Source organism: Gadus macrocephalus, chromosome 16 (assembly GCF_031168955.1).
Source record: "Gadus macrocephalus chromosome 16, ASM3116895v1".
In the NCBI taxonomy this organism is placed as follows: Eukaryota; Metazoa; Chordata; class Actinopteri; order Gadiformes; family Gadidae; genus Gadus; species Gadus macrocephalus.
The window spans coordinates 10,390,259-10,414,700 of NC_082397.1; the positions used below are offsets into that span (position 1 = coordinate 10,390,259).

Sequence of the window (24,442 nt, forward strand, 5' to 3'; positions counted from 1 at the left end):
GTTTCATCTTCCCGCTTCTCTCAGGGTGCCATGGCAACAGGCTGATGGGTTTTCACGAAAAAGCAGCCAGAGAGGATAGAAGAGGCGCCCCATCAAGTCACATAATCAGTTTCTGTTTAAATGAGGTTCTGCAAGCAAAACAAGCAAAGCCCGTAATTAGAGGAGCGACAGCGAGCCCAGAGGCAGGCTTGTGTGATACTACTGTGTGTTACCGATGGATAGACTGTGTGTTACTGATGAATGTTACTTTGTGTTACTGATGGATACAAACTGTGTGTTACTGACACACGGTGCTATGTGTTACTGATAAATAGACCAGTGTGATACTACTGTTGTTCGTAGCTGTGTGTTACTGATAGACTGTCGCTGTGTGTTACTGATTAATAGACCAGTGTGATGCTGATGAGTAAAGCTGTGTGTTACTGATACACTGTGTGTGTGACTGATACACTGTGTGTTACTGATTAACTGTGTGTGTTACTGATAGATAGACCCTTGTGATACTGATGACTAAAGCTGTGTGTTACTGATAGACTGTGTATGTAACTGATAGACCCTTGTGATACTGATGACTAAAGATGTGTGTTACTGATTGATATGGACTTTGGCCGTGGCCGGATTTAATTCATAGAAAGAGATTATGTGGTAATATAAAGCTAAATGATCTCACCTCTGATACATCGTACTACGAAATTGTATCAGGTCTTCACACCGTGTCATTAAATAACATACAATGAATGTGTTTCTTTTGCCATAGTCATATATTTAGTTGAAACTTTGTTTTTGGTATTTTTTTAAGCCATTGTCTGACTCTATGACTCTGAGTGGATGGTCAGTGTTAGATATCAACCTCCCCCTATAAAAGCACTCTTCAGCTTTTCCTTTGTCTGCGAATGAATGGGGAAACAAGCGAAAAAGCTTTTTTTTTCTACGGCACCGCCACAATGTGTGCTCGGGTGCAAACTCTTGCAGTGGATCAGTTCGGAAGCGTCACCTCATCTCTCCTCTTCTCGGCGGAGCCAGGGGCCCTTGGACTGGTGGCGGGCCGAACAGGGGCCCCACCGAGGGACCCGTAGCTGGAGGACTGGACCTTGGGCAGGGCGCAGGACTGACCGTACAGGATCACGTTCTCATCTGTAAATGAGGACAAAGAAACCATCACTAATCTCGAATATTGAGCCTCTATGGCGGTTTAAAGAAGGTCAATGACTTGAAATAATTTAATGCATTGCTGTAGAAAGATAGTGATTCACATAGTCTCACATAATCTATTGTACATTCTTGGGGTTATTCAGTTCGTTCAGATGTTGTTAACTGTAATGTATTCCATAATGTACAGTGTTTTCTACACCGATCGGTACATGGAATTATATAGCACAATTCAGGACTGCAGAAATAACAACAACAGCCGTTTATAGACATATCACAGCACACATCATCCTCACAGATCCCTCAAAAAAGAACAATACTGCTCTCTCCAGGAGACCGACCAGTTCAAGAGTCAAACTCGAAAGATCCTCTGCGTGCGACAAAAGTGAGTCGAAATAAAAAATTCATTCCCAGAACTGCTCCGCTTCCCCCCCGCACGCCGGCCGAGTGGGTTTGGCGCTAGGAGTCATCCCATAAAAGTTGCAGCGTGTTGCCGGCGCGGACGTACCCTGTGCCAGCCACTTGGAGGGCCCTCTCTTCTGGGGCGAGACCAACCCGCGCCTCCGCTGGGCGGCGGGCGACCCGCTCGCCGCCGCCCGCTCGCCCTCGGTCGCCCGGCCGCCGCCGCCGCCGCCCGCCGCGTCCGACCGCTCTGTGGGCGGGGGGGTGGGCGGAGGGGGGAGATCTGCATAGACCACGGACAGACGGAAGTGTTAGCAGCTCCTAGCAAATTACACCGTGGTTAACGTAGATCTGCTTACTCCAGAAACTGTAGCAGAATACACTGGTTAACGTAGATCTGCATACTTCAGAAACTAGCAGAATACACTGTGGTTAACGTAGATCTGCATACTCCAGAAACTAGCAGAATACACTGGTTAACGTAGATCTGCATACTTCAGAAACTAGCAGAATACACTGTGGTTAACGTAGATCTGCATACTCCAGAAACTAGCAGAATACACTGGTTAACGTAGATCTGCTTACTCCAGAAACTGTAGCAGATTACACTGTGGTTAAGGTAGATCTGCATACTCCAGAAACTAGCAGAATACACTTTGGTTAACTTAGATCTGCATACTCCAGAAACTAGCAGAATACACTGGTTAACGTAGATCTGCATACTCCAGAAACTAGCAGAATGCACTGTGGATAATGTAGATCTGCATAGTGAATAGATGGACGGAGGCGTTAGCAACTCCTAACATGACGCACTGTGGTTTATGTAGATCTGCCTACTACAGAAACTGTAGCAGAATGCACTGTGTGTGCCGACCAGGGAGCAGGCGAGGTCGCCATCAGAGTAGCGGATGGGACTGGTCTGTGTGAATATGAATTAGCAATGGAATCCTGGCTCACAAGCAAAAATAAATATCATGTTGTATATGCATTGTTTCTGAGTCAGGATGGTGATTCTGGTGAAACACTGTGTGTGTTTGTGTGTGCGTGTGCGCGTGCGTGCGTGTCTGTGTGTATGTGCATGTTTGTCTGTGTATATGTGTGTGTGTGTGTGTGTGCCTGTGAGTATGTGTGAGTGTGTGTGTGTGTGTGTGTGTGTTTGTGCACGTATGTGTGTGTCTCTGTGTGAGTATGTGTGAGTGTGTATGTGCATGTTTGTCCATGTGTGTGTGTGTGTGTGTGTGTGTGTGTGTGTGTGTGTGTGTGTGTGTGTGTGTGTGTGTGTGTGTGTGTGTGTGTGTGTGTGTGTGTGTGTGTGTGCCTGTGTGTGTGCGTGTGTGTCTGTGTGTGTGCCTGTGTGTGTGTGTGTGTGTGTGTGTGTGTGTGTGTGTGTGTGTGTGAAGTGTGTGTGAATTACCTGCTTGGGTGTGTACTTCTCTCCTCGGTTGCTGCTGGCCGTCCCTCGGGGGCTTCTTCTTGGGTCTAGATTTATGCGCCTGGACTGCGGGGTTGAACTCTGCAGCGAAGAGAGAAGATTGTCCTGACGGTAAGGAACACATGATGTCATCCTCCGAGAGCAGCTCCAAGGAGGGGGGTGGCTGCGAGGGGGGCGGGACTAAAACAAATGGAACAAATGCTCCATGCGCGAATACGCTCTCTTCTTAGGTCACCTCGTAGCCATGAATTATGCATGGCGTGGGTTGGCAGTGCACTAAACTTTTGGGAAATCCCTTGTGGTGGGGGCCGGGGTTGGTTGGGGGTTGGGTTGGGTGGAGGGGGGGGGTGGGGGGTGGGGGGGGTGGCGCTGCCTCACTTAGGCACACACCGCTGCTGAATTATACAATACCTTTCCCTGCGTCCGCCGCCCCCTCGGCGTCTCCGGGCCAGCGCAGGGTGTGGTATAGCTCGCCCACGGCCGGCACCTCCTTGGGGGAGAACAGGTCGGGGTTGGACTGGGTGACGGAGGCGTTGGTGGCGGTGCCGGCGGAGGAGGAGGAAGGGTGGTGCGCCGCCAGGAGGTCCAGGGGCCGTTGCCGGGGGGGATGGTCGCCGGTCCGACGCCGTTGGGGAGGGAGGGGGGAAGGCGGCGAGGGCGAGGGCGAGGGCGACAGGGAGGGCGAGGGGGAGGCGGCGGACTGCTGCAGGCTCAGGGCCAGCTCCTCGTCCATCAGGTAGGTACGGGCCGGGAGGGGGGGGCACCAGTCCTCCTCGTCTTCGTCGGTGCTGAGGAGGAGGAGAGGGGGAGGAGGAGGAGAAGAGAGCGACAGAGACAGAGACAGAGACAGAGACAGAGACAGAGACAGAGAGAGAGAGAGACAGACAGAGAGGTGTTACACAGGCTGTTCAGATGCCTCCTATAAAGAATATATCGCAGGATCTCTAATTATCACTTTGATAACAAAGCAGTTCATGAATTATATTATTAATAAACAAAGTGAATAATTCAAACAGGACATTTTAAATACAAAAACCTTCCACAAGTCTTGGTGTAAAGCGGTAACTCAGTAACAGGAGGTGGGGAACAACCTCTTTGTCTTCTTCAGGTCCGCCACGGTGTTTTAAATGGCGACCGTGTCGCTACGACGCTCCCTACTAATGGAGGCTGTCAGAGGGGCGGCGGATGTTATTATAAAGGGCGGACCACAACTTCAGAACAGCCCCCCCCACAACCCCATAGCTGCCCTGCAAGGCCCACAATCCAATCTGTCACGCCTCGTTAGAGCAGACGTTTCCTTCTGTAACCCCAATGAGGAGTTCCAACCAGGACACACACACAGCCCCCACGACATACACACACCCATCCAGACCTGCACACACACACACACCATACACACACACATAGCCCCCACGACATACACACACCCACCCCGACGCACACACAGCCCCCACGACATACACACACCCATCCAGACCTGCACACACACACACACCATACACACACACATAGCCTGCAGACACACAGCCAGTCCCCTACACACACGGCTTGCAGACATGCACAATACAGACACACACCCAGCCTGTAGACACAAACCTGCAGACGCACGCGCGCACACACACACACACACACACACACACACACACACACACACACACACACACACACACACACACACACACACACACACACACACACACACACACACACACACACACACACACACACACACACACACACACACACACACACACACACACACACCCTGAAGACCCACACCTACAGACACAAACCCATTCTGCAGACACGCGCCTGCATACACACAACTCACCTAGACACACACACAGCCCGGAGACACAAACCTGCAGAAACACACACACAGCCTGCAGACACACACCGTGGTTTGAGACACAGACCCAACCAGACCATCTCTCACCACAACCCCCACCACATCAACACAAACATGCGCGCACACAAACACACACGGGCGCAATGTGCGAAGCGTTAGTTTGATAGGCATACAGCGTGATTAGGCAGATCTCCTATGAGAATATCATCAGAATTAAGTCATTTAGTTATGGAGGGGAAGTTAAAACAGTAAGTAAACAGAGCAGAAGCTTTTAATTTCATAATTACCCTGAGGACATAAGCACAAAGACAGAGCCTAGTAACAGGATCGAGGGCGTTCCTCCTCTTGTCTCCACCTCGACCGCCCTGTTTGGGACAATATGTGGACTTGACAATGGCTCTGGCGGTTACCTGAGACAGTCCTGCGGGTTCATCTGGCCTTGGCCCAGGTCTCTGTCCGCGGGGAGGGGCTGTGACAGCACATCCACCCAGTTCAGGGTAGCCGGCTTGGACGGCCGACTGGAACGTTGCTTCACCTTTTTGGCTGAGAGAGGAAAGGAAAAACACCAGCCGTGTCAAAGGACGAGATAAGGCCCACAGCAACAGAGGCCAGGGGTGTCAGAGTTTGATGAAGACCCTACAACAAACATTGAACACCAGTCAAGTTTACATTTACTTTTGCATCTCCATGTCTACTACTCTTAGTGTATGGTGTATGCAGCCACACAGATTAGACAAGTTCTACTGTCCTGTTCTTTCCACGGTCAAACTCACATTTCCCATTAGGGATCAATACATTTACATTTAGGGCATTTAGCAGACGCTTACCCAAAGCGACGTACAATAAGTACATTTGCCAGAAGAAAGAGACACAACAATATATCTCTGTAAGTAAGGAAGTTCATAGAACCAAGTGCCAAGCACAAACATTTTTTTGGCTAAGCCCTTCAAGTACAACAAAGACAGTACTCCACAAAGCACATCCAGGTCTATCTTCAACCCCCACGTGATCCCGAGTCACGTGATCAACCCCCCCCCCCCCCCTGACAAAACCCACCGCTGGTCGTCCGGGAGTACTGGAGCTTGGCGTACTCGGCCCCCGACTGACCGGCCTGGATGGTCCACTGGTCCAGGCCTTGCTCCAGCCCCGCCAGGCTGCTGTGGGTCAGCACGGGGCTGCTGGCGTAGGGGTCGGGGCCCAGGGAGTAGGGCACGCTGGAGTAGGTGTCGTAGTAGGTGAGCAGGTCCTCCTCCGCCGCCGTGTTGATGGTGCTGTAGATGGGGCTGTCGCTGGACTTGGAGCTGTACTTCTCCGACTGGGCGCTGGGGAAGTTGTGGAGGCCGCCTCCTGTGTGGGGAGAGGAGGGTCAGGATGCGGAGCGCCGAGTAAACGGACTGCATTTATACAGCGCTGTTCTAACCAGTGGCCACTCAAAGCGCTTTACAGTACTGCCTCACATTCATCCGTTCATGCACACATTCACACTCGCGATGGCGTTGTCAACCATGAAAGGCCGACAGCCAGCTCGTCAGGAGCAGCTAGGGAGAGCTGTCTCGCTCAGGGACACCTCGACACCCAGCTAGAAGGAGCCGGGGATTGAACTAGCAACCTTCCGGTTAACAGCCAACTCGCTCTACCTCCTGAGCAACAAGCCCCCTGAATGCCGCCTGTACCTAAGTCTACGTTTTAACTTTTCCAAACATCTTTCACCTAATGATGCCCGTTTCCTACCCCCAACGGTAGGAAACGAACGCATTATTTATAATTCAGTTGGCGTTGCAGTTCTTGTGTGTTTTTTTGTGTGTTTGTTGTGTTCTTTGTTGTATTGTCTGTATTAGTAGCGGTTCTAATTAGTTATTTGTTTGTTGCTGATGTTTTTGCGTCTATCAACTCTTTGTGCAGTGGAACACATTCCTTTTTTAATGAAGTTACCGGCAAAATGTTCAACGCAATCATCCCCTGCCGTGTGATTGTTGACAGTAATCATGAATCACCTCATAACCATTGATTCATATACTACTTGTTTGGTTTGCTTGTGTTGTGCCTTTACCGGTGAAGTATCTATCTGGGGGCCCCAGCTTGCTGGAACAGGGGTAGACAGACTCCTTGCTCTGCTGGCTTAGATTCGAGGCGTGCCAGGACTCGGCCAGCCAGGGGTAGGTGCCCATGTTTGATCCCAACATGCCTGGCCTGGAAACAAACAACAGGGAACAGAGGAAAACATCAAAACATTTTCCAGGTGAAGTGTAACTGTTCTACTATTTGAAACTGTTGTGTAACGTTTCTATGATGAGTATCTGTTGTGTAACTGTTCTATTATGTGTAACTGTTCTATTGTGTGTAACTGTTATATTGTATGTAAATGGTGTATCATGTGTAACTGTTCTATTGTATGTAACTGTTATAATATATATTAAATATTGTATTATTTAGCGAGACAGGGAACTGTACCCTCCGTTGATGATTCCGGATCCTTCTCCATGAGGAAAGCCGACTGGAAGGACAGAAGAGGGAACAAACTGGCAGTTTAAAGTCTGGTTGGGTATCTTCAAATGCAGCTCTTTCTCTCAAGGCCACAATGAGCAAGTCTGTCTGTCCCAGCTGGGATTTAATTATTAAGTACGCAGATTTTACATCAGGCGTACGCCGGTGACCTAAATGCACGCTCCACTGTTTGAGTCTGCAGTTCTGAGAGCAGATGTACGTTTCATTAAAATGAGTAATACACTTAAACACTACACATCATTTCCTTTCTTTTTTCTCCGTATTCACGGGCAGTTAAGGCTGCAAAAACAACATGAAACCATGTTTAACGACAACAAAAAGTAAAGAAAGGAAACGCTAAAGACCCACGCTGGAACGACTGATTCAGAACAGCCATTGCCCACAAACCCAAAATAACACACCACCCTCCACCTAAAACCTCCGTCTATGTTCCTTCACACCCACGCCGAACCGTCCCCACCTGCAGGGGTGTAGGCGAAGGAGGTGGTGTAGTGGCCCAGCTGTTTCCTCCGGCGGTGGCGGCAGTACAGCCAGCCGCTGAAGCCCATCAGCACCACCCAGGACGCCACCCCCAGCCCCGCCATGAAGGCCGGCTGGCGCACCACCCCCGTGATCTGCTCCCCCAGGCCCGGCCCCGCCCGCTCCGTCTCCCCCGGGACGGAGGTCCGGTCGGACCCCGGAGCACCTGGGGGTGAGAGGAGGAGGAGAGAGCGGGGTGAGTCATGGTTCTATCCCGAGATGGTGGCTGCGAGCGTCGGTTGTATAAAAGATATCGAGGTCAACATGCAACCCAGTCGCCAAGAAAAAACGTTGAAGGTGTACGTTTCCATGAACACTGGATACGTAGCATTTCAACGTAAAAAATAGCGTGTTATACCTTCAGTATCCACGCGTGCCGCTGTGGAGGCGGGTTTCGGGGTTTGGGTTTCACGGCTTTCGCGGCAAATTGAGGGGAGGGGGGGGGGGGGGGGGGGACACACGATTGTAGGGGGGGGGGGGCACGCTCGACAACGAGAGTTGGTTTTTATTGAACACTCGACAACGAGAGTTGGTTTTTATTGAACGAGACTTCAACACGGAACAGCTGCACGAAACGATGGTCACGTCACTCTCGGTGACGGTGTCGACAACAATGAACACACGAACAATGTTAATAGAACAACACACAACCACATAACATCCCGAACCCATTAACCCCACTTAATCCTAGCAACAAAACAAGTTAACAAAAGCCCCTTTTGTCAACTGACAACCCCAATTCCCAGAATCCCCCGCGGCTCCGGAACACAGTGTAGCCTATATTAATCTTTATTATCTGAATGGGAAATGCTATATTTTAGGACAGATACACCATTAAACGCGTTTCTAATGACATTTCTAGCGAGAAATTTACATTTTCCTTACATAATCATCAGTCAGTGAATGTGTATGATCTTTATTAATCTTTATTATCTGAATGGGAAATGCAATATTTTAGGACCGATTCACCGTTAAACGTGTTTCTAATAACATTTCTAGCGAGAAATATACTTTTTACTTGCATAATTTTCAGTCAGTGATTGTGTCTGATCTTTAGTTTTATAGTTATTAGGATTTGATCGGCTCGCTCGCATGTTTCAACGACGTCAGGTTGTTAGGGACACTGCTTTCGCTAAACTAGCAGCTCACGTGCTTCCTGCGTTTGTGTTATTAAACTGTTACTTTATGTAACTTTTAAGGATATCATCTTGTTAGAAACACGTATATCTGAGAGCCAACCCAGTCGCCAAAAGCATTTATTCTTTTTTACGCAGAATAAAGAATAAATTCATGCATTATCATTAAACTTGAACATTTGTTTTTACAGTAGATTGGTGGAGGGATGACGTATGTTGGCCAACCCGGAAGTTAGCGTCGACCTGGGTTCCCTTGACAAAAAGCCAACAGGTTTTTCCATTGGATTTTGGATTATTGCAGAAAAATTAGCATCTTTGAAGCACCTCCTCAAAAACTGAAAATAAATAAATAAATAAAAAGAACCGTTTTCCAAAGAACGAAATGTAAACCAATGCAAATAAAGACTTCATGGTCATAATAATTTAAATATCATTAATCTCCTGAGTGTGTTGGGTGGTATTCTATTTTTTTCAACGGGGCTGGTGCCGTCTCCTTTTGACCTTTTGACCCCAGACTTCTGGGGGAATAGCTGAATCAATTCATTAGTCAATCAGAAGCATGTAAATATCTTCCCGGTGGCGTAGGAGGACGAACAAGGTGTCCTTCACCTTGTTCGAACCCCTTTTATCAAAGGGGGTCTCAAAGGACTCATACGCTTCAACAGCGGCTGCAGCAGAAGTGTTGAGACGAAAGATGGTATCAAGACATTTATAGAATATTCCCATTCAAATGATTCTTCGCACGACCTGCAGGTTGGAGACTGAAATAACCCCCAAATTGAGTAATAATGTAAAAGCAGCCAAGTCCCACAAATTGCTTGATTTATTTCATTCCATTGTTTCGTTGATATGCATAATTGAAAAGTTTCAAGCATATGGATTTAATGCAATATCCACAAACCGTTCAAAATGGTACCATGAAATGTCTTGTTTATTGTATTAACCAGTTCATTTCTCTTTTGTGAAAGTCACCAAAAGTCAAAAAAAGTTAAACGCAAGGTCACAGGCTAACAGTGGAGCTGTGTTGGGAACCAGCAGCCAAGAGCTTCCATGGAAACTTTCTACCCATGTTAAATAGATTTAGTTGGCAGTTCCTTTTCTGCCCATTCTTGTGGAAGCACTTTGCAGTACTGGGAGACACCATTTCTAACGTCAATGGAGCTAGATTCTAAAAATATCAAAAGATGCCCAAAGCAAATACCTTTAACCCATAGTTGTGTTTTATCAAATTAAAAAATTTCAGAGTTTCATTGACCACAAATTGAGCAGAAATATTTTGCATACAAATCTTTAAATAGTTTAACCACATTAAGAAAAATACATTCGTTAATTTTTTTTATTAGTGAAGCCACAAGTTTTGCACATTATCCAAACAGAATACCTGAAATGTTGATATTTCAGCCCTTTCAACATTTCAACAAGAGAAAAGGACAACCTAACAAGAGTGAAAAGTTTGGGTTAGGTGACCTATAGTTCAAAGATGTCCCTGGTCAGGTAGACTAAATAAAAGTGTATTCCCAATTGCTCCAGGACATTCGTGTAATTTACTTGTGAGCTCTCCCTCGAGCCTAGAGAGACATCAGTGTTGAACCACCAACTGAAAGAGGGTATTTGCCATTAGTATGAGTGACAACATTTCATGGCTATTCATTTAGTTCATTATATTTAGCCGATTTGAATAGACTTTTCTAGCAGGTGAGGCTGTCAAAGAACTAAATATGGAGCAACTACAAAAAGTAAATTTGCATGACCAAATTATACAAGAAGTATAGGAACTGTTCTAGCAGATATGTTTTAGAAGTCTCTTGATAGGCAGTGTTGAATGTTGGTGTATTTTAGTGTCTCTCTGTTGTTCACATTTCTAGTCTAGGGACAAGCCAGGGCCTCTCATACTGACGGGGTGTTCTGCCATTGTTACGTCTCAACAAGGTTGAACCGACCTGGTCCTCCGGGACATGGCCAGGGCCAGATACCTCATCAGTGCTGAGAGTGCGTCTGTTTTCGTGTTATTCATATATCCCCTTTTTGTATTATACTCGCCCCAACCCTTTGGTTCGATGAGAAGAGGGTTCGACAGCCAAGGAACAAGTCATCGACCACCGGGTCCACTATAGATTATTCAACCTAAGTCTGTATCTCGCTGTATTACATCCTGGAATAAACCATCTATTCAACCCTCTGATCCAACCTGTCAAGTTGCTTTGATTTCGACTTCAAGAATTACTACTACGACTGAAAATACACAACGCAGAGTCTGTCCAAACAGTTTAGAAATAAGCTGAAATCTAACATTTGGTGCCGTGACACCGTCTTGAAGAGAGAGGAGTGAGAAGACGATTGCCTCTGAAGATTGCCCTGTGATCGAGAAGACCGCGCGCCCTGCCTGGGAAGACGTCTGATCTACCACAAGCCTCCATTGCCACAACCTCCAGATGGCTTCCGACCTACGGCAACTCCTCGACTACTGCAAGCCAACAAATTGGCTCTTGCACACCAGACACGCATTTTGCTTTATTTTAGGTTTTCAAGCATCTTAAAATACCCAAATCATCGCTCCAATACACAAGTCAGCTAATGGCCTACAAGGAAATGCTGAAGCTAGTGTTAGTGATGGCGATAGAAATGGACAAGCTTGCGTGTACAAATATGCAACTAGAATTGCAAGGTTCACAGCCCAGTTGCATAAGTGGTCACAACCGTTGGATTGTAAGCAAGGGTAAAAAAAAAGAAACTGGTCAATTGACATGGTCAATTGAAAGCCTGTACAAAACGACTCTGGAATAGTCAAATGCAGCTTTACTGCAGATTAATTAAGCCAAATTGCATAAACATCCAATGGTAAACAGTATACAAATGCAATCAAGGTTGCACTCACACTAGGCCATCTGGCCGTGACCGTCACAACTGTGGCCTGGCCACGGTAGGCTCTTGTACATACGCCATCACGTCGCTAGCATCCAAACAATTCTACCAAACCTTAACCAACTAGTGAAAAATGGAACAAAACTTTAGCACACACCCAGTGACTAATCACCTTGTCCAGGGGTGTTCCAATGTGGTTTACCAGAGGGCCTTGTGGACTTAAAGTAAGCCACACATTTGACAGAGACAGCACGGAATGACGTTAAACTAAGCTAATCTACAGGTTACTAGTGCTAGTGCAATTACATGAGCATTTTGCACAATATTTGTACTCCAATGCTACGTAAAGCAGGCTTCTTCAGAAACCCGTAACCTGCTACATTGAAGGGCAACTGTAACAAATCCTGACCAAGACCGAAAAATGGCTCTGGAAGCCACTACGGCCCACGCAGCAGATTACTGCGTGGACCGTGGTGGCTTCCAGATCAACCCTTCGGTGGACCATTCATACACATGTATTCCGAGGATGTTTTGAAGACACTGGAGTCCCATGGCACTAGATTCCTTTGAAGACTAAGTTGGTATGGGGGGGCCCAAAGGGGGCCCCCCCATAGATCTTGTCAGTCATCTAACACCTGTTAAGAAAAACACACACACATCACAAGATACAAATCAGCAAAGCTAGGTTAACAAACAGCGGCGACATGCATGTCAAGGTGCAAAGAGCAGGGATACTGATGGCTTGTGTCTGAGGAGACAGCCCAAAAACGTCAACATTTAATAAAGGAAAATAACTTTTACTCACTGCGGTGGTCTGTTTCGAAGTGCCATTTTGGTAGCAATATTTGTCTGGGCTGTTCAGTCAAATGCCCACAAAAACAAACACGCAACAACGCATACTTTCAGTTTGTATAAAGTGACAATAGTAATCTGCAATCTCGATCGAAAACTTTCAAACCTCACTAAACTCAACCTCGATTGACACAGGCCGATGCGAAAAGTAAACCAAACCCATTGTGTTCACCTTTAATATAGGGGTGCGTGACAGGTGATCTCAATTAAGAGCTAATCAGAAAGAACACACTGATGAGTGAGACGTTCAAAACGAGGACGAGGATTTAACGGAATTGTTACCATTCAAATTCAAATTTCTTTATTATTGGATAGGGTATGATATCAATGATTTGGGCTTTGAGTAGGCCTATATTTCTTATATATTTCTTAAATTTTTTCACCCCTTCGCCTTTTGAATATGAAATCTATGATCATACACATTCACTGACTGAAGATTATGTAAGGAAAATGTACATTTCTCGCTAGAAATGTCATTAGAAACGCGTTTAATGGTGTATCTGTCCTAAAATATTGCATTTCCCATTCAGATAATAAAGATTAATATAGAGTGGCGAAGTCACGCCCCTTCCGGTAGGGCTCATGGGACCTATGAGATCGAAAAATATGAATGGGTGTCAATGGAGAGAAAATAATTATTTTCTGGTCCCGGTCTTTATATGCCCTGGATTACACATATGTTGTTTGTGGATTTAAAGGATAATTTTTCATGCAAAGAGTTCGACCGTTTATTGTGCAATTGTTCAGATAAAGGCTGTAGAGAAAACACAACGAGAAAGACTACACAAACAACATATGTGTAATCCAGGGCATATAAAGACCGGGACCAGAAAATAATTATTTTCTCTCCATTGACACCCATTCATATTTTTCGATCTCATAGGTCCCATGAGCCCTACCGGAAGGGGCGTGACTTCGCCACTCTATAGGCTACGCCGTGTTCCGGAGCCGCGAGGGATTCTGGGAATTGGGGTTGTCAGTTGACAAAAGGGGCTTTTGTTAACTTGTTTTGTTGTTAGGATTAAGTGGGGTTAATGGGTTCGGGATGTTATGTGGTTGTGTGTTGTTCTATTAACATTGTTTGTGTGTTCATTGTTGTCGACACCGTCACCGAGAGTGACGTGACCATCGTTTTGTGCAGCTGTTCCGTGTTGAAGTCTCGTTCAATAAAAACCAACTCTCGTTGTCGAGTGTTCAATAAAAACCAACTCTCGTTGTCGAGCGTGCCCCCCCCCTACAAACGTGCCCCCCCCCCCCTACAATCGTGTCGTCGTCGTCCCCCCCCCTCAACAAACGTGTCTCCCCCCCCCCCCCCTCCCCGGTCAACAACAGTCTACCTCCCCCCGTGAAACCCAAACCCCGAAACCCGCCTCCACAGCGGCACGCGTGGATACTGTAGGTATAACACGCTATTTTTTTACGTTGAAATGCTACGTATCCAGTGTTCATGGAAATGCACACCGTCAACGTTTTTTCTTGGCGACTGGGTTGCAACATGACATATCATTGAATACATTATTGATAATTCATGTAAAATGTTTGTTTTACCAAGTTGAGAACCATAATGTTGTGCCATTTCGCCAATGCTTTCATCCAACACAAATCTCAGTTCGAGGTCGAGGGTCAGCAGATAACGAGGTTTGAACTCTGGTTCCTCGCCCCCACATTTAACACAGCCATACACCAGCACTTAATTCATTCACAAATCGTAATAATAATACTAATAATTAATAATGATAATTCATTGAATTAAGTCTCTGTGGCGATCTGAAGACCCCCGTGCACCGAACCAGAATTAAAGTTTAAACAATAATGACACTTTACTAAAGCTTATGTTCCCAAACTCCGACAAGTGGAGGACTCTTTAACCCAAACAAAAAGATGGAGGAAGCCTGGGCCGTCGAAGCCAGGACTTCCTCCTCCTAACCTACAATTCCCAGACTCTCTAACTAACAACAGAAACACAAAAAGAGCCTATACTGACAGCCCTCCATTCACGGAACCCAAACAGCTCAGGACAAAGTGACAACAGAACGACAGGAGCTGCCAATAGTGAGAGGCCCAGTGGGGGAACACAGGCCACGCCTTAAGTAGAACGACAGGAGCTGCCAATAGTGAGAGGCCCAGTGGGGGAACACAGGCCACGCCTTAAGTAGCGGCAGTAGTAGAAGCAGCTCCAGCCCCGAATCAGGAGCACCTGACAGACTGAGGAGGGAATAAAGCAGGAGGGATCAGCAAACAAGGGCAGCCGCGTGACACTCACTGAGCAGCAGGTCGACTGGCGGGCTGGGGGGGCCCTCGCCCAGAGCGGTGACGGACGCCACCATGACGCTGTAGCGGACCCCCGGCAGCAGCCCCGTCAGCAGGATGGACAGCACCGCCCCGTCCACCGTGCGGTTCATCTGGCCCCCCCTCTCCGAGGCCCCCAGACACCACACCTGAAGGAGGGGTCAGCAGAGGTCAGAGGTCAGCATGCCACCCGTAGCCAGCGATGAGGTCGTCGAGGTCCAGCCGAGGACCTTTTTTTTTTTGCAGAGATGAGAAGGAAATTCAAACCGAAATGCAACTGCATGCAGAATTAGCGGTTGAGCTCTTTTTCCGAGGTGGGTAAATGCTTAATTCGGTTGAGGCTTGTTACTTTGTGTCCGCCGTGTGTCCCCCACCCTCCCCAACATAACTGGACCCCCGCAACTGAATACGCAACCCCCCTCCCCCCTGACCACACTATCTCTAACCCTGGCAACGGCCTTGGTCAGAGATATCTTTTTTGGGGGTGGTGGGTGATGTGGTATGTGGTTGAGGTACCGCGCACAAAGACAACTCAATGTTTCCCGTGACCTTTGCTGATATCAGGTTAAGAGAGGACATGATGGATGTCACTTGTCATTTTGTAAACGTTTTTCAGTTGATGTCAAGGAAAGTCAAGGATTTCTGCCCAGCCGTTCATCACAGTTAGCGACTGAAAAAAGGGGTTTACAAGCTCATACTCCATGAAAGCAACATCCTCTTTCGTTTTTTTCAATTTGATGGAGGGAAATGAATTAGTGATGGCAAAGGAAATAATGGCCGGCAGCCAAGTTTAAATTAAAGTAGATGAAATGTCGTTTCTGGATGGCATCTCAACTGCATCACTTTGCATGTATTTCAACCTGTTGCACTATTCACCCTCGGTAAGAAACAGATTATTCCACGCTAACAGTCCAGGTATTTTTTCACCATTATAATTTCTTCACGTCTCACTTTGAAGTCCCTCACCGTGCATTTGAAATCACGTGTGTTCAGCTCAACAATATCAGCTTTAATTGAGCATGACTGCATCTCAGCGCTTTTCGTCTCAAAGGCATAGTGGCTCTGTGGATGTATATAGTAAACATAATTGTACACGGCGCTGTTAATGATGTTAATCTTCCCCCTAATAGACCTTGCGTCGTAATAACATGACTATACATAAACTACACATAAAAAGAGCGAACCAAAACATACACAGACAGCACTAGGAACCTCCTCAGACAGGGACAAAGACTATCTTTGTCGTCAAATTGCGCTTTCTTTTTATCCAGATCTGTAGTAGTAATATGATGATGAGTTGAGTAATGTGACAGGAACAGAAAGCAATACAGAATGTGTGTTCGGTGTGGATGCTTCTCACATCGATGATGGAGCGATTAGTAATGCCTGTTGTTCTCACACTAATGGACAGATAATCATCTCAATCGCTCTCTCTCTCTCTGCCCCACAATCTATCTCCCTCTGTCTCTCTCTCTCTCCCTCTCTGTCATCCTCCCCCCCTGCAAAACAGTTGACAGGCACACACTGTGTGCTCAGTCAACAATATCAGGACCAAATTGGTTCCCTTTCAACAGTCAACTGCTCATTGGTCAGATAATAGCAAGTGATGACTGTTAATCCACTCTGTTCAAAATAGACCCGCATTTCAATGGAACCCCATGATATACAAATGCATTTTACCCCAGCTTCAACCCTATTCATATAGTAACAGCATATACAGTTCATCTATATATACACACACATATTTATACACATATATAAATATATATATACAGTATATATTTGGGCAGACGCCAGGGAGGAGTGAGGGGAGTGATAGGTCTGGAAACCTGCTGGCTCCACCCCCAAGCCATATATGGACTTCCTCCTTTTAACGAGGCAAGCCTGCGGATCGTTAACCAGGGGTGCTGGGGCTTAAGAGGGCTAGCAAACAGACTTGTGAGGAGAAGTTGGAACTGGAGCTAGAGCTGGCGCTAGGGCTAGCACAGGACAGGACAGGACAGGACAGGACAGGACAGGACAGGACAGGACAGGACAGGACAGGACAGGACAGGACAGGACAGGACAGGACAGGACAGGACAGGACAGGACAGGACAGGACAGGACAGGACAGGACAGGCAGGATCTGTGTGATCGCCTGGAAGCACGGAACGGCCTAAGGGAAAGAGATATGTGGAAAGTGTTGGACTGTATCACAGAAGAGGTGGACAACCCTTTTCCCACCCTGGTTTGGTTTGTGAGGTGAATAAACCATTCTGCACTGGAACTGCTCTCTGTGTTGTGTCATTTTGTCTATTCGACTTGGTAGTGTGGAAACCCCACACCCACTGGCCCGCTACAATATATATATATATTTATACAACGGGGGACCTAAATCCAGCGACCTGATTGGTTCCCAACTGTTGTATAATGAGCATATACATAACTGCTATGACGCCCGATCATTTTGTGAAAGTTTGCATATCACTCCGCGCCTGGAAGTAGAAACAGTTACAAAGTAAAACATATGTTGGATGATGGAGAGGGTGTAAATGTTGTTACTCCGGGAGTGAGCAAGGCGATGGAGAGACTAACGAAAGCTTAGGCACACGGCGAGTGAACTGCTCCATAGGATAAATTGCCGGCGATCCGCTCTATCGGAGCCTTCTCTCGGAGGGACGCTAAAGTGTGTTGCATAGCGACCGTCGATGCATAGCGGCAGCCAGGAGGGACTACTTTTTTGTATTCTTTAACAAAACGGCTACTTTGACTTTCTTTGTTTCTTTTTAAATGTAGTGTGTCTATGATTTTCGTTTCGCCATAACAGTAACCGTTGTATAAAAGCAATAGATCACTTCAGTCAGTGGCATGTGCTCATTATACCACTGTGAAGGGGGTCGCCGGCCCTCCGCTGCGCGTCGGGGCCGGACAACGCCCCTTAACAGTGGTATAATGAGCACATACCACAGCCTGGCGTGATCTATTGCTTAAATATATATATGCATGGCATGTTCAGGGACATTAGCAGTTTGAGGGGTCGTCAGTCAGTCACTCAATTAGGCACCCAGTCAGTCGGACAGTCAGTCAGCCACTCAGTCAGTCAGTCTCTCAGTCAGTCAGCCAGCTAGTCAGTTAATCAGTCAGTCATTCAGTCAGTCAGCCAGCTAGTCAGTTAATCAGACGGTCATTCCGTCATTCAGTCAGTCAGTCAGCTAGTCAGTTAATCAGTCGGTCATTCAGTCATTCAGTCAGTCAGCCAGCTAGTCAGTTAATCATTCAGTCAGTCAGCCAGCTAGTCAGTTAATCAGTCAGTCATTCAGTCAGTCATCAGTCAGTCAGGGAGGGGGTCTCACCCGGTACTCGTGGATGATGCCGGTCAGGGTGCTGTGGGGGGGGGGCTCCCAGGACACATTGATGCTGGAGCTGTTGCTGAGCTGCACCACGGACACGGCCTGGGGGGGCACGCACAGCACTGGGGGAGAAAGGGGGGAGGGAGGGGAGAGAGAGGGGGAAGGAAAGGTCAGTTGATGATGGCATAATACGCATGTCATGCCTCTCTATCTCACCCTCTATATATATATATATATATATCCTTCTGTCTATCTCTCAATCTTCCTTTCTATCTGTCCCTTTCTATCTGTCTATCAGTCAGTCATTCAGTCATTCAGTCAGCTAGTCAGTGAATCAGTCTCTCTCTCTCAATCATTAATTCATCCATCCATCTACCTAGTCATCCATCTACCCATTCACCCATCCATCTGCCTATCCGATCGGACGGACCCATAACAATCCCCCTCATGCACACACACACACACACACACACACACACACACACACACACACACACACACACACACACACACACACACACACACACACACACACACACACACACACACACACACACACACACACACACAGACTGTGCTACAGAGGACACAGCCTTTGTGTGGAGGGTATACCTCTCCAGTGACAGCAGAGCGGTCTCGTCCTCTCTGTCTCTCTGTCTCTCTGTCTGTCTCTCTGTCTCTCTGTCTCTCTGTCTGTCTCTGTCTCTCCATTTCTTTGTCTCTCTGCCTCTCTGTCTGTCTCTCTGTCTCTCTGTCTCTCTGCCTCTCTGTCTGTCTCTCTGCCTCTCTGTCTCTCTGTCTCTCTGTCTCCCTGTCTCTCCTCCTACAGCAGAGTGGTCTCTGTCTCTCTGTCTGTCTCTGTCTCTCTTTCTCTCCGTTTCTTTGTCTCTCTGTCTCTCTGTCTGTCTCTCTGTCTCTCTGTCTGTCTGTCTGTCTCTCTGCCTCTCTGTCTCTCTGTCTGTCTCTGTGTCTCTGTGTCTCTGCCTCTCTGTCTCTGTCTCACTGTCTGTCTCTCTGTCTGTCTGTCTCTCCTCCTAGTCTCCGTCTCTCCTCACCCTCTTCGGGGGTCCGCAGGCCCACCATCAGGCTGTCCACGCCCTGCAGCTCGTTGAAGTACGGCCGGATCTTGACCTCGTACTCTGTGTTGCCGCGCAGCTCGGCCAGGATGGTGCTCTGCTCCGGGGCGGACTCCACGTCCTGCACCAACCAGGAGCTGCCGATGGTCCGGTAGAACACGCGGTAGCCCTGCACGTAGCGCGATTGGCGCGCCACCTGACCAATCACAGCACACGAGACGAGTTAGAAACGCAGCAGCGGTCGAAGAATAAATGGTTCAACCTGGTCATGATGACATCGTATAATGAGATTTGACACATCGATAAATACATACATTTGATATTAACATACATTAAACATCCAGATATCACTTGAAAATAGTACTTAGCATTGTGTAGCATTTTATCCTAGCTATCTTTGTTGTGTACGGGGAATGGGTTAACCGATTGATTGTCAGTGCTTGTCACATGTTTCTATGAACATCATTACTTTACCGACAGCAGAATATTGTTTCTCTTTCTTCTGACAGATGTACTTATTATAAGTCGCTTTGGATAAAAGCGTCTGCTAAATGCCCTGAATGTAAATGTATTGTAAATGGAATTGGGGGGGATTCAAATCTACATAAACAGTGTAAACAGGGAAGAAGGTAACCCTGGAGGTGAGCTAACGAAACGCGCGGCGATGCCGAGCCCTCCCTAGCAGATGTTTCTACTCACGGTCCAGGAGATCTTGGCGCTGGAAGGGGACAGCACCACGGGCTTCAGCATGTAGACAGAGACCTGGCCCAGCTCCTTCTGCACCTGCCTGTGGTCCACTCCCTGCTCGGTGGGGCTGCCGTCTGAAAGCACAACACAAGCGCCTTCCTGTAACCAGGCTTGAAGGCTGAAGGCAGCTCACCACCGCCCAGAGTCACAGCCTGGCACGCTGCTCAGGACTGGGGGAGACGTCAGAGCCTCACGGGCGGACATCGCCAGATGCCAGGGTCTGTGCTAAGCAAATGTTTTCATTTTATTTTATCTTATATATAAAAGAAAATCTGCTTTGCATTAAATGAAATGGCACTTAATGGAATCACTTATTGTATGTTGTACTTCATTGCACTTAAAAATGTATACTTAGCATTGTGAAGCATCTTATCCTAGCTATTATTGTTGCATACAGGTAATGGGTTCAGCTAGCGAATGTTAGTACTTGGTTTATCTTTCTTATGACAAATGTACTTAATGTAAGTCACTGGATAAATGCGTCTGCTTAATGCCCTAAATGTAAATGTAGGTGATGACGATCTATTGTCTTACTGACCATTGTAAAGATATGAATAATGCATTCACTTTGTTACCACATAATGAATAAAGTCGCAGTAAACCAGCCCTCTCTTCTGTGTCTGGTTATCCAACACTAATAAGAGATGTTTGTCTTCCCCAGCGCCGGTCCACTCACCCTGGGTTCTGACCGGCTCTGAGATGGGGCTGGGGTCGCTGAGGCCGTACGAGTTGACAGCTCGGACGATGAACAGATAAACTGTGTTGGGGAAGAGTCCTAGCACAGTGTGTCTCTCCTGCTTCACGTGGTCCGCTACGGTCTGCCAGGCGCTGCCCACTGATTGGCTGAGACGTGGAAGAAAGGAATGGTGATCAGCACATTTTTACACTCAGAATCAATCTAATTTGCCGTGTCAACATCCTGTTCAGCACTCCAGCCGTCAGCAAGCGTGGCGGATTGATGCAAGACTCCCTGTTTGTACTACGCCTTCTCTAGCGGGGGCTGGCAGAGCGTGGAGATAACACTGCCAAGGGTTGGAGGTTCAATTCCCGGTGGGGCCGGCCAGTGCTATGGATGTACGCAGGAATGGCACGTACAGTGTTTCCCCTGTCTGACCGCCTTAGCGCGAGCCCTGGGAATATTTCCGCCACTGCTCAACGGCAAGCTGGGCTGTTTTACACATTAAAAATAAACTCTCCCGAGCACAGTTGACCAGAGATCATGTGGCCATGCAGGAAATGCGATTTTCAGGCAATTGCAGACGCTAGTGAGGCGAGCACTGAACTGCGGCAGTGAAGCACAAACAACTGCAATGGCTTCCCACTTCGGGTGCAGTAGCATCCGAATCTCTCCAGTCACCCGCTTAAGACTTAAGGCTGTGTGTGAGTCTGTGTGTGTGTGTGTGTGTGTGTGTGTGTGTGTGTGTGTGTGTGTGTGTGTGTGTGTGTGTGTGTGTGTGTGTGTGTGTGTGAGTGTGTGTGTGTGTGTGTGTGTGCGCGTGAGTGTGTGTGCGTTTGTGTACGTTTGTGAGTGTGTGTGTGCGTTTTTGAGTGTGTGTGCATTTGTGTACGTTTGTGTGTGTGTGTGTGTGTGCATCCTCCATGCATTTAACCCTGCGACCTCTAGCATCCAGTGTTTCCTGACAGAGTGATTACTCTGGCTGCTCGAACCCTCCCATCCATCAGCCTGGAGAGCGCAGCACTGGCCCGCATGACAATAATCAGCCTCAGCACCACTCACTTGTTGCTGGGGAGGCCGGGGGCCGGTAGGTGTTTGTTTTTTTCCTGCGGATGCTCTGGCTGTCGAAGGGTTGCAGGGCGGGACCAATTGTATTACTTATCAGTTCGCTTTTGATTCTATTAGCAGATGCTTTTATTCAAAACGACGTGGAACCGAGAGACATTTATCATTTAGGAGCGGGCAGGGGGCTAGACGTCTTGCTCAACGATGCCTGGAAGCAGGCGACCGGGGAGCACGGCTGGGAATCGAACCCCCTAGCCACTACTGCAGCGCCTGGCCCTCCCCCCTTTAAGTTGCACCGCACAGGCTAATTAGTTTTTATTGCTAACGTCGGGCTATAAATCACGGGCGAACTTGAGGAAGAGACACACAAGCGGATACGGCGAGGGTAGCAGTTCAGTCTCACTACCCCTGGACGTATTCCCCATCGCTTGGGACCCTTCAAGGCGTTTGAGATGATGGATGGGACGGATGTCCCGGTATGGGAGAAAACACAGAATGATAGAGCACACTAGGATGTCACTTTAAGTCGTGTTTACCGACCGCTTTCATTTCTGGCTAGACATCACAGAGCCTCCCCTTGATTATAATCTTGTCTACGTCAATTTTACAACAAATTAATCTTCAACTGCCATATTGGATTCCCAGACTAGAGGTGAATCGTGAGCCACCAGGTGACTACTGATGAAATTCACCAAAGTTCAACTACAGCATAGATAACCGAGGTATTGGTGTGTTCAGTGAATGGAGGATGAAGTCTAGTACGGCCCATCAGGTCAGCATCTGTACAGTGGTGGTGGTGGGGGGGGTCCATGTCACTCAAGTCTAGTACATTTTATTTGTTAATCCCGTAATCACTGGCCTGGGAACCAGACAAATCGGAGAGCTCATGTTTAATTTGCTCCGGCAGATGGTCCGGCCCCCCGTTCCCGTTCAGAAAGCAGAAGTGGACCCGGGTCGATCACAACCGTTTGGTACGATGGGGGGAGTTTGATAGGATGGCTAGATGACCAAGATGGCTGCCGTGGTCAGTTGACGGTCAGTTGAATCCGAGAAAGTATTTAACAAACTGGACCGTTTATTTTCTCTAGAAGCAGAACAAACATCTGCACTCAAAGCTTTCGTTGTTTCAGAACGATGTGTGTGCCAATGTGTGTACTTCTGAAATGATTGGGTGAACGTTAAATTACCCGACGCAGCCCTCGGCGCTACGCCACGAGCTATGCTCTGATTGGTTTAGCCTGTATCCAATCGCGTCTGGAGGTGTTTGGTTCCGTGCCCTTGATTACGCCCCTCTGAACGGTGGGTGGAGGTTCCAGAGTATTACGCAAATGATTCAAACGCGGCGGCGATGACAGGATACTCAATCACAGGTACGGTCTCAAAGGGCTACACAGGCCATGTTTTATCACCCCCCCCCCCCCTGACCCGAGACCCGCCAGGGGGTAAGGAGAAGCCTTCCTTAACGACTGAGGGAGGCAGCTCGTGATGGAGAGAGGGGGATGCCTCCTCCCAGGGTTCGGGGGGGTCAGCGTGTTGTCGAGACCCACCTGAAGGCCTCGATGATGTAGGAGGTGACGGCGGCTCCGCCCTCGTGGGGGTTGGACTGCCAGGTGAGGGTGACGGTGTTGCGGGTCACCTCCGTCACCACGGGCTTCTGCGGCGGTCCCGGCAGCTGGATGGACTCGGACACGCGGGACATCGACGCGTCTTCTGAAGCAGGGGCGATAAATACACACGTTGGGTTTTTTCATTTTAAATGGGAGATATTTATATGATAGAATAGAGTACGGGAAAGGGACTTTTATTTTGAAAAGGGAGTTCTTGGTGAGGTTGATTATTTACTATCTGATCATGTATTCATTTAGAAGACGCTTTTATAATGAGGGACTGATAGTGTATTCAGATCCATTTCATGATGGAGCTGGCAGGGGGTGTTCTACTGGTAGATAGTGGACACTGGGAAATCAAACCCAGCGCCTTTCAGCTGGACGTCAAACACCCTAGCCATTACAATACCCTGCCAACACTGGGTTGAGTGTAGGTGAATGAGTGCATGTGTGTGTGAGTGTGTGTGTGAGCGTTCATCTGTGCTTGTGTGTGTGTGTGTGTGTGTGTGTGTGTGTGTGTGTGTGTGTGTGTGTGTGTGTGTGTGTGTGTGTGTCTGTCTGTGTGTGTATGTGTCTGTGTGTGTGTATGTGTGTGTGTGTGTGTGTGTGTGTGAGCGTTCATCTGTGCTTGTGTCTTTGGTTGGGCATACGTGTGTGCAAGCTTGTGTGCTTGACATCGTACATGCGTGTGCATGTGTGTAAGTGCATGCATGCTTGACAGCGTAGGTGCGTGCGTCCATGCGTAAGTGAGCATGCACGCTCACGTGTGTGCGTGCATGTATGTGTGTGCATGTATGCATATGTGTGTGTGTGGCGCGCACCTCTGACAGTCAGCATGCCGCTCCAGCTGGACTCCCCCTTGGTGCTGGACACGGTGCACGTGTACATCCCAGAGTCGGTCTCCTGTCAGACAAACCCGACACCCCGCATCAGACACACATGTCTAC

The 24,442-nt window shown here is 47.9% G+C and overlaps 1 protein-coding gene across 1 annotated transcript in view; it reads right to left on the reverse strand.

Annotated features, from left to right (window-relative positions):
- The window catches only part of LOC132475188 (roundabout homolog 2-like), a 48,409-nt gene that overhangs the window by 637 nt on the left and 23,330 nt on the right, over positions 1-24,442 (reverse strand). The window contains exons 7-23 of the mRNA XM_060076195.1: positions 24,317-24,398; positions 23,436-23,598; positions 20,824-20,990; positions 20,100-20,221; positions 19,380-19,596; positions 18,328-18,446; positions 14,970-15,144; positions 7,798-8,022; positions 7,284-7,326; positions 6,883-7,022; positions 5,889-6,179; positions 5,243-5,375; positions 3,395-3,771; positions 2,966-3,064; positions 1,658-1,834; positions 995-1,134; positions 1-41 (exon numbers count right to left, since the gene is read on the reverse strand). The exon at positions 1-41 is cut by the window's left edge and continues 637 nt beyond it. Of these exons, the coding sequence (XP_059932178.1) occupies positions 21-41; positions 995-1,134; positions 1,658-1,834; positions 2,966-3,064; positions 3,395-3,771; positions 5,243-5,375; positions 5,889-6,179; positions 6,883-7,022; positions 7,284-7,326; positions 7,798-8,022; positions 14,970-15,144; positions 18,328-18,446; positions 19,380-19,596; positions 20,100-20,221; positions 20,824-20,990; positions 23,436-23,598; positions 24,317-24,398 (2,691 nt within the window). The 3' untranslated portion in view covers positions 1-20. The remainder of the gene's footprint in view (positions 42-994; positions 1,135-1,657; positions 1,835-2,965; positions 3,065-3,394; positions 3,772-5,242; positions 5,376-5,888; positions 6,180-6,882; positions 7,023-7,283; positions 7,327-7,797; positions 8,023-14,969; positions 15,145-18,327; positions 18,447-19,379; positions 19,597-20,099; positions 20,222-20,823; positions 20,991-23,435; positions 23,599-24,316; positions 24,399-24,442) is intronic.